This window comes from Coregonus clupeaformis, chromosome 37 (genome assembly GCF_020615455.1).
Source record: "Coregonus clupeaformis isolate EN_2021a chromosome 37, ASM2061545v1, whole genome shotgun sequence".
Classification (NCBI taxonomy): domain Eukaryota; kingdom Metazoa; phylum Chordata; class Actinopteri; order Salmoniformes; family Salmonidae; genus Coregonus; species Coregonus clupeaformis.
Genome location: NC_059228.1, coordinates 16183748 through 16193946, shown reverse-complemented (window position 1 = coordinate 16193946; position 10199 = coordinate 16183748). Strand labels below are relative to the sequence as shown.

The following is a 10199-nucleotide window of genomic DNA, read 5'->3' as shown; positions in this document are numbered from 1 at the left end:
TTCTAGGTCTGGAAATAGGGTGAAAAGGGAAATGGCGCAATTTCATAATCTGGAATCCTACCATTGTAGGATAAGTCTAGGAGAGAAGTGGGGACTTGGACTTTTTCCATGGTATGGTGTAAAATTCTTGGCTGATCATATTGACAATATTACCTATACGTTGCAGGGTTTTGCAAACAAAACGATACGAGGGTTTAACCTTCTGTCAAATACTCAGAAAAGTCTCCGACTGACGCTATTGAAACATGACATGGCTCTTGACTATATTTTAGCCAAACAAGGTGGCTTATGTGTGGCTATGAACTTGACGGGGGACGATTATTATACTTTGATCCCCGATAGTTCCGATAATATCACTAGTGTTATAGATGCATTGAAGAGTATAAGGGATGCGTTTGGTCAATCTGAAGGAGCTGGATGGTCAGCGAAGGCTTGGTTGCAAGATCAGTTAGGCCCAGTGGGAGCAGTGATAGTTCAGATTTTAGTAGCAGCTCTTGTAGCGCTGTGTGTGATGTTTTGCTTTTGTACTTTGTTATTGACTTTTGCAAAGGCTATGATATTGAGATGGTTGGAGTTGTGATGCCTGGAGACAACACTCAGATGCCGTTGTTAACTGTTACTGATCTAGATGGAGATAAACAAGTGGGACTGGATGGAGTATTGATGGATAGATATCCATTTAGAATATCCAATCATTTTTCACGTCTTTACATATTATTGTGATATTTAGTATTTTCTTATCAATCAAAGGGGGGAAATGGAATGTGATTCATTTTATATATCATTTTTATATAATTTTTGATATTGATGTTTTAATTTGCATATGTTGTTTTGCAAAAGATACTGGTTGGTGTTTTCTTTTCTTCCAGAAGTATATGGGGATGTGTAGAGTGGGATTCAAATACTCAAACATGGACAATATGAATGGACAGGAGGAAGTGGAACAAGGAAGGTGTGGAAATGTTCAGATTCCATCATCGACGTTACATTGAAAGTCGACAATGCTTAGGAATATTGGGTCTAGGCAGGGACAGAGAGAATCCACAGGAGGGTCCGATGGGTCGACCAGACTGAATGTGGACATTTTTGATTGTATTTTGTTTTCGGAGGTTTTCATGTGTATTCAATTGCATCATAGCTTAAAATGCATTGATAAAGATTTATAAATTGATCTGGAGTACTTAGGTGGTCGCCTGGGGCAGAGGGGCCGTGAGAGAATTTTCCTGTCTTGATTAATTGATGGATATTTGGAATGAAAGACAGGTTTTTCGCTCTTACACTCCATAACAATTTGTTTACACTCCACAAAAATGTGTCTATATAAAAATGTGTTTACTCTCCATACATTTTGTTTTATTGCTGAAGTTACTCAAGAAGAAAAATTGTTATTTGTCATAATCCTATTCTTTTTGTTTTCGAGACTTAATTAGTCTCGAAGGGGGGAAATATGTAGTATCTGAACAGTTTATAATTTTGGCTGACGTTTGCAAATTTTGCCTTGCTGAAACATCTGGAAAACATTACTATAGGGGCCCCCTGAAACAGAGGAGACTTGGATATGTGGAAGCCAGGGATTGGTCTATTCAAAACACCCATATTGTGTTACATAGGATAAAAACCATATTTGAACAAAGGACTGGGAGAATAATCATTTTTAGATTGGGTTAGTTGTTCTCCGGATTTCTGCAGAAATCTTTAAATTGATGCTGGAACCTTTGATATAATAAATCTTTATAATCAATTACAGTGTCAGCGGATTCCTTGTCTACACAGCATATCAGCATCGTTGTCTCGACACCACACTGGAAACAGAAGTGCTCTTCAAATAGCATTTATTGCTCAGCACATTCAAGCATGATCAAATCACATTATCAACCATTCACATGATCATTCCTATGCACATTCACATCCATTGGGCAGAAGTAAATAGATACAGCAAAATACAGCTTTTGATTTGTTACATTCAATATTACAGTACATCTCTCTCACAGGAGTTCATTAACTGTGCCTCATAATTGACAGTCACAAACCATGATACTGTACATATTAAGTGTCAGTTAATTTTTTAAGGCGGAGCAGTGCTCATATTGCTTTAAAGGCTTGCACTAACCATGCAGTTTTACAGAAAACCTCTACTGACCTCTAAATCTAGTCATTCTAAAAAGAGGTTAAGTCCCAAGTTTTAGGTTTAGCTTGCATCTCTGCGATTGGCTCAGCATCTTATCCTGTTGTCTTCTTCAAAGTTGTGTCATCTTTGCTCTCTACATCACCTCCTGTAAAGCCGTTCTCGTCTATTTTAAATTGCGCCTGTTCTGTTATCTTCCCATCAAATGTTTTCTCTTTCAAACCTACGTCTGATACATCCTGTTCTTTCACTGGAGATGTCTTTGTAATAGATATCTCCACATGTTCAGGTTTTAACTCAGAGGACTTGGTCTTCACGCTCTCTGTCTTTGGGGTTTCATCTTTGGGATCTGTAGCCTTCTCAGGCTCTTTGGCCATACTTTCCTCTGGTTTCTCCTGAGTTGTGTTGCTCTCTGGCGCCTCCCTGTGTGAATCTATGCTCTCTGCAACTGCAGACACCTGTTTCTCTGGTGGTGTGATTGTCTTAGCTTTGTCACCACTGCTGATCGTTTCACTCTCTTCTGTAGGGGTGGTCGTTGATTCTGGGGTGAGGATTGAGTCTGGTTTAGGGGTGGTCGTTGATTCTGGGGTGAGGGTTGAGTCTGGTTTAGGGGTGGTCGTTGATTCTGGGGTGAGAGTTGAGCCTGGTTTATGGGTGGTTGTTGATTCTGGGGTGACAGTAGGGTCTGGTTTAGGGGATGTTTCTTCTTTAGGGGTGACAGTGGGGTCTGGTTTAGGGGATGTTTCTTCTTTAGGGGTGACAGTGGAGTCTCGTTTAGGGGATGTTTCCTCTTTAGTGGTGACATTGCGGTCTGGTTTAGGGGATGTTTCTTCTTTAGGGGTGACAGTGGGTTCTGGTTTAGGGGATGTCTCCTCTTTAGGGGTGACAGATAGTTCTGGTTTAGGGGATGTTTCTTCCTTAGGGTAGACAGAGGGGTCTGGTTTAGGGGATGTCTCCTCTTTAGGGGTGACAGATAGTTCTGGTTTAGGGGATGTTTCTTCATTAGGGGTGACAGTTGGGTCTGGTTTAGGGGATGTCTCCTCTTTACGGGTGACAGTGGGGTCTGGTTTAGGGGATGTCTCCTCTTTAGGGGTGACAGTGGGGTCTGGTTTATGGGATGTTTCTTCTTTAGGGGTGACAAAGGGTTCTGGTTTAGGGGATGTTTGTTTAGGGGTGACAGTGGGGTCTGGTTTAGGGGATGTTCCTTCTTTAGGGGTAACAGTGGGGTCTGGTTTAGGGGATGTCTCCTCTTTAGAGGTGACAGTGGGTTCTGGTTTAGGGGATGTCTCCTCTTTAGGGGTGACAGTGGGGTCTGGTTTTGGGGATGTCTCCTTTTTAGCGGTGACAGTGGGGTCTGGTTTAGGGGATGTCTCCTGTTTATGGTTGAAAGTGTGGTCTGGTTTAGGGGATGTCTCCTCTTTAGGAGTGACAGTGGGGTTTGGTTTAGGGGATGTTCCTTCTTTAGGGGGTGACAGTGGGGTCTGGTTTAGGGGATGTCTCCTCTTTAGGGGTTACAGTGGGGTCTGGTTTAGGGGAAGTTTCTTCTTTAGGGGTGACAGTGGGGTCTGGTTTTGGGGATATATCCTCTTTAGGGGTGATGGTTGGGTCTGGTTTAGGGGACGTTTTTACTTTAGGGGTGGTGGTTGGGTCCGGTTTAGAGGATATTTCCTCTTTTGGTGTGACAGTGGGGTCTGGTTTAGGGGATGTTTGTTCTTTATGGATGACAGTGGGGTCTGGTTTAGGGGATGTTTCCTCTTTAGGGGTGACAGTGGGTTCTGGTTTAGGAGATGTTTGTTCTTTAGGGGTGACAGTGGGGTCTGGTTTAGGGGATGTTCCTTCTTTAGGGGTGACAGTGGGGTCTGGTTTAGGGGATGTCTCCTCTTTAGAGGTGACAGTGGGGTCTGGTTTAGGGGATGTTTCTTCTTTAGGGGTGACAGTGGGTTCTGGGGTAGGGGATGTTTCTTTTTTCGGGGTGACAGTGGGGTCTGGTTTAGGGGATGTCTCCTCTTTAGGAGTGACAGTGGGGTTTGGTTTAGGGGATGTTCCTTCTTTAGGGGTGACAGTGGGGTCTGGTTTAGGGGATGTCTCCTCTTTAGGGGTGACAGTGGGGTCTGGTTTAGGGGATGTTTCTTCTTTAGGGGTGACAGTGGGGTCTGTTTTTGGGGATATTTCCTCTTTAGGGGTGACAGTTGGGTCTGGTTTAGAGGATATTTCTTCTTTAGGGGTGACAGTGGGGTCTGGTTTAGGGGATGTCTCCTCTTTAGGGGTGACAGTGGGGTCTGGTTTTGGGGATGTCTCCTTTTTAAGGGTGACAGTGGGGTCTGGTTTAGGGGATGTCTCCTCTTTAGGGGTGACAGTGGGGTCTGCTTTAGGGGATGTCTCCTCTTTATGGGTGAATGTTGGCTCTGGTTTAGGGGATGTTTCTTCTTTTGGGGTGACGGTTTTGTCTGGTTTAGGGGATGTCTCAGATTCTTTCACTTTTTCCTCAGCTGTTGAGACATCTTTTGTGAACTTTTCACTGCCATTCGATTCATTCAGCTCAACCTTTTTTACACTATCATCCTTGTTGCCCACGTTTGGCTCTTTCGGACCCACCTCCTTTTCAGGATTCTTTGGCACAGGCTCTTCCTTACACTCACTTGTTGTGCTGGGAATTCCGTCTGGAATTTTACTTCCTACTGTTGTGTCATCCTGTGTCGTTTTTACACCAGAATCATCTGGTGACTTCACCTGCTCCACTGCCGCTTTGGTTGAACTGCTCTTCAGCTCTGGAAGTGATATCAGGGGATTCCATGCCCTTCTCTGTGGTCTCAGGGAGATCCTCTTCTTGTGTTCTCACATCGCACTCTGCCTCTTGTGTTGTCACAGCACTCTCTACCTCTTGAGGTTGGTCTGACTCGCTGTGCTCATTCTGATCAGGTTTCTGCTCCAGTGTTGGGGCACTCTGCTCTGTCATATCTACCTTTTTTCTCTCTTTGATGGGACTTTCTTTTGGGCTATCCTGCTGTTGCTCTGTTGAGAAACTCTCCTCTTTCAGATCTATCTCTTTTTTCTCTTTTAAATGACTTTCTTTTTTTCTCTCCTCTGACAACTTTTTGGATTCTTTGGAGATGTCCTCCATGGGGACCTGTGGTTCACCCTTTATTGAACTTCCTGTTTTGGGTTCTGTCTCCTCAGAGCCTGTCTCCTCAATGTCGGACATCTCCACCTCTCTGGTGGTCTCAGTTTTAATCTCCTCTACAAACTTGTACTGGGGCACAGATCTGCGTGTGGGACCTCCCTGCCGGGCCAGGCAAGGCAGGGTGTAGATGGGGGGCTGGTTGTAGATGCAGGGCATGGAGATGTGGGTGTCAGAGATGGTGTACAGACGGGACTCCTCACCCTCCAGGAGTTTCCTATAGGGAGACAGAAAGACCTGTTATTACCGTCATGACTATAATATGGATATGTCCCAATGTGTTAGCCTCGTAAATACCAGACTGATCACCGCTGTGCACATCCATGTGAGCTCGCCAGATCAGGTGGCTTGCGACGCTACCAATGTGTGTGGATGTGTCCGAATATCCATATTATGATTAAAGTGTCATTCTGTGTTGTGATATGGTCTATGGTCAGTTGAGGTTAAATATGAAATCAAACTATTTCAATAAAATGTCTACTGTTTATTTTGATTGGTCTTTCTTCATTGTTCACTATTTACTGTGTTTTGTAGTAATCCCTCACTAACACTATTGCAGTTTTGCTCTAACCCAGCACTAAGTTGAATCAGATGTGTTAGTGCTGGGCTAGAATAAAATGCACACCCTTTGGTTATCCTCAGAAAAAGATCCAGGAACACATTATGATATATATGGTATTTTCCTCAGTCAATGATATTATATATGGTAGAGACGGAGCTGATGTCTCTTACCTGTAAGAGAGAATCTCCACATCTAAAGCCATTTTGACATTCAGCAGGTCCTGGTACTCTCTCAGGTAGCCAGACATGTCTAGTTTAGCATTGGTCAGCTGATTCTCCAGCTGCCTGATAGTGTCCTGGACAGAAAAGCACACAAATAGAGTCAATAATAGTGTCCACCAGCCACTTTGGTTGGTATGACAACAGGGAGAAATTTAGGGGGGGAAATAATGTTCTACCCCTATAGGCCTATATGAGGAAATTATATTCCAATAATGGTATAGTTCACATGGGGCCTATATTTGTGGCCGACACCTACAACATAGGCCTGAATACAAATATGAATCATAAAAATGCGTATGTTTATTTACAATGATTAGAGGTATAAAATAAACCACAGCCTACCTGGTAATGAATCATTTCCACATAGTGACGCTCCTCCAGCTCATGTAGTTGTTTTTCCAGGGCCTCTCTCGTTCCTTTCCCGCAGTCCAGTTCAATATTTTTTCCCTGCATTTGCCTTCTATTCTCCTGGATCTCCTGCTGGGTCGCCTTCAGCGCCTCTCTGTTGCTCTCTGCCGCTTTGGTTAACTTTGCGAACTGGACACGGAAGCCCTCCTCCGCCTGCTGAATGTCGGAGGCAGCGTGACCTTCTAACTGTGCACGGATGTCCCAGAGAGCCGCAGTGATTTCGGGTTTGCCAAAGTTGTGCGCCTTGACCGTTACCTGAGCCTCTTGGATCTGGGCCACCATCTCCGATACCTCGTCCTCATGGTTCTTCTTCAGGAAGTGGATCTCGTCCACCAGAGACTGCGCTTTCTTGTCCAACTGAAGTTTGGAGAGGTATGCATCGTTGGCATCCTTTTTCAGCACAAGGATGCCGTTCTCTGCGTCCGAGCGGTCACGCGCCTCCTGCTCGTACTTGTCTCTCAAGGTGAGGAAATCTTCCTCCAGGTTCTGATGCTCTATCTCGATCTGACGCTTCTGAAGGGTGATGTCATGAAATAATTTCCTCAGATCCATAAGCTCCGGCTCGTGCTCCTGGGCCAGAGACGCAGGGGACTGTGCCTTCTGTTTGATTTCCTCGATTTCCCTCTCGAGCAATTCATTTTGATGCTCGAAATGACGCACCTTCTCTATAAATCCGGCGAAACGATCGTTCAGCCCATGGAGCAGTTCTTTCTCATTCGTTTTCATCAACACCCCGGTAAATGGGTTTGATAAATAAAAAAGCTCTCCGATGATCTCGGAACGGATCCGAATTCGCTATTCAGTGTGTTTGCATATCCTTTGTTTATAGATGCGTTAGTCGACTCAAAGCCAACGGTCCTGGACGCAGAGGGGGATCCAGTCAGTTTGAATTGATAGCGGGAATAATCAGCTTGACCTCCCCTATGCGGAGAACCCGAACGATACTCCATTCTGTGGCTTATATTGCCTCAGTAGACTCAGCCGTGTTGGTGTGCAGGCTAAGCAGCACGGCTCTTACCTTTTATACCCTCTCGATCTGCTCGGGCTGCAGAATAGAAGAATCAGCTGTAGGCTTGGCTGTCTGCCAACGCGAGCGTATCTGTCTCTCTCTCCCTCATCGTTTTGTCGCAGACAGCAGTTACGCATAGGAGATAATTTCACTTGGAAACTTCGGCAGTCAACAATTTCGCCTCAAAATTATAAGTCATATGTTTTCAATAAATTGTCCGGTGTTCAGACTATTGTTTTATCCAAGGGGCTTTCCTTGTTTTGATGATTTTCTTGATATTATCGAAAGGGGCTGCAAATTGTGGTTTGGCTGAATATGCTTGCCTTGTAATAGAACTGTATATTACTGTATACAAGAGACTGTAATGCAAGTGTAAAATAGTAATTAAGAATGACCCTAAGCCTAGACATAACTGCTCCCAATACTCAGCCAAGCAGCACTTTTAAAGGGCATTCCAGCCACTTTTCAACCTCACATTCATCATCTCCAGCACCAAACCTGTGAAAATGAGCTTGAAAAGGGGTGGAGTTGCCCTGTAATCTTGCACCTTTTTACTAATGTCTACATGAGGAAAATGCATGGGTCTGCTTGTCTTGGCCAAGACAGGCTGGCTGAAAAGCCAGAAAACAAGCAAATGGCCTGGATCTGTTCCCGTGTTACAGCCTTCATTCGCACCACACTACAAGCAGTATACGGTAGGTTGCTCATAGAAATCAATGATGTATTTGAATGAATCATATGAATATGATATCAGAATATGATATTTACTCACTTGATCAGACATGAAAAGAGAATATTAAATAGAAAACAAAGCAATTTCTCAGAAAACATATATTTTATTGTAAAATAGTGTATCATCACAACAATAAGCACTAAATTAAATCCCTGTCACTTGATATATGTACGTTAGAATAGGATACACAGTGATTCACATATTTTAACACGTTTCATAGGCAAAATGTGTATAATTTCGGGGCATTGTAATATTTCATTTGTAACCCCCTACCTGCCATAACCCCACCCTCTATACCAAAAGTGTAGATAAAGTGCTTTTAGACCAGGTGAAAGTCACTCAGTATACACACTGACTGTACAAAACCTTAGGAACACCTTCCTAATATTGAGTTGCACTCAATTCGTGGGGGTATCGACTCTACAAGGTGTCAAAAGCATTCCACAGGGATGCTGGCCCATGTTGACTCCAATGTTTCCCACAGTTGTGTCAAGATGGCTGGATGTCCTTTGGGTGGTGGACCATTCTTGATACACAAGGAAAACTGTTGAGCGTGAAAAACCCAGCAGCGTTGCAGTTCTTGACAAACTCAAACTGGTGCGCCTGGTACGAACTACCATACCCCTTTCAAAGGCACTTAAATGTTTTGTCTTGCCCATTCACCCTCTGAATGGCATACACAATCCATGTCTCAATTGTCTCAAGGCTTAAAAATCCTTCTTTAACCTGCCTCCTCCCCTTCATCTACACTGATTGAAGTGGATTTAACAAGTAATATCAATAGGGGATCACAGCTTTCACATGGATCAACCTGTCAATCTATGTCATGGAAAGAGAAGGTGTTCCTAAGGTTTTGTATACTCAGTGCACAAAAATATGAATGCAACATGCAACAATTTCAAACATTTTACTGAGTTACAGTTCATAGAAGGAAATCAGTCAATTTAAATAAATTACTTAGGCCCTAATCTATGGATTTCACAGGACTGGGAATAGAGATATGCATCTGTTGGTCACAGATACCTTAAAAGAAAAGTAGGGGCGTGGATCGGACCACAATTTGCCTCATGCAGCGAGACACATCTCCTTCTCATAGAGTTGATCAGCCTGTTGATTGTTGCCTGTTGAATTCTGTCCCACTCCTCTTCAATGGCTGTGCGAAGTTGCTGGATATTGGTGGGAACTGGAACACGCTATTTTACACGTCGTTCCAGAGCATCCCAAACATGCTCAATGGGTGACATGTCTGGTGAGTATGCAGGCCCAGGAAGAACTGGGAAATGTTTAGCTTCCAGAAATTGTGTACAGATCCTTGCGACATGGGGCCGTGCATTATCATGCTGAAACATGAGGTGATGAATGGCACGACAATGGGCCTCAGGATGTAATCACGGTATCTCTGTGCATTCAAATTGCCATCAATAAAATGCAATTGTGTTTGTTGTCATCCGTAGCTTATGCCTGCCCATACCATAACCCTACCGCCACCATATCGCACTCTGTTCACACCGTTGACATCAGCAAACCACTCACCCACACCATGCCATACACGCTGTTTGCCATCTGCCCGGTACAGTTTAAACCGGGATTCATCAGTAAAGATCACACTTCTCCAGCGTGCCAGTTTCCATCGAAGGTGAGCATTTGCCCACTGAAGTCGGTTACGACGCTGAACTGCAGTCAGGTCAAGACCCTGGTGAGGACGACGAGCACGCAGATGAGCTTCCCTGAGACTGTTTCTGACAGTTTGTGCAGAAATTCTTCGGTTGTGCAAACCCATAGTTTCATCCATAGTTTCATCAGCTGTCCAGGTGGCTGGTATCAGAAACCGGATGTGGAGATCCTGGGCTGTCGAGGTTACACGTGGTCTGTGGTTGTGAGGCCGGTTGGACGTACTGCCAAATTCTCTAGAACTATGTTGGAGGTGGCTTATGGTAGAGAAATGAACATTCAATTATCTGGC

General features: G+C 44.1%; 1 protein-coding gene across 1 annotated transcript; it reads right to left on the bottom strand.

Annotated features, from left to right (window-relative positions):
• Nucleotides 1-1834: 1834 nt before the first annotated feature.
• Nucleotides 1835-7220, bottom strand: LOC123482750 (neurofilament medium polypeptide-like). The gene is made up of 5 exons (XM_045211470.1): nucleotides 6429-7220; nucleotides 6036-6160; nucleotides 4997-5520; nucleotides 3599-4893; nucleotides 1835-3495 (listed from the first exon to the last, which is right to left on the bottom strand). The coding sequence occupies exons 1-5, from the start codon at nucleotides 7218-7220 to the stop codon at nucleotides 2221-2223; spliced, it is 4011 nt and encodes a 1336-aa protein (XP_045067405.1). The 3' UTR covers nucleotides 1835-2220.
• Nucleotides 7221-10199: the final 2979 nt, after the last annotated feature.

What these genes read in the sequence shown, in the direction of transcription:
- LOC123482750 (XM_045211470.1), bottom strand. Translation starts at nt 7,220, where the DNA reads ATGAAAACGAATGAGAAAGAACTGCTCCATGGGCTGAACGATCGTTTC. An exon ending in CCAACCTCAAGAGGTAGAGA is followed by an intron (nt 4,894 to 4,996) that starts GTGCTGTGACAA and finishes TATCACTTCCAG; the next exon opens with AGCTGAAGAGCAGTTCAACC. An exon ending in CCCCTAAACCAGACCCCACT is followed by an intron (nt 3,496 to 3,598) that starts GTCACCCCCTAA and finishes CATAAACAGGAG; the next exon opens with ACATCCCCTAAACCAGACCC.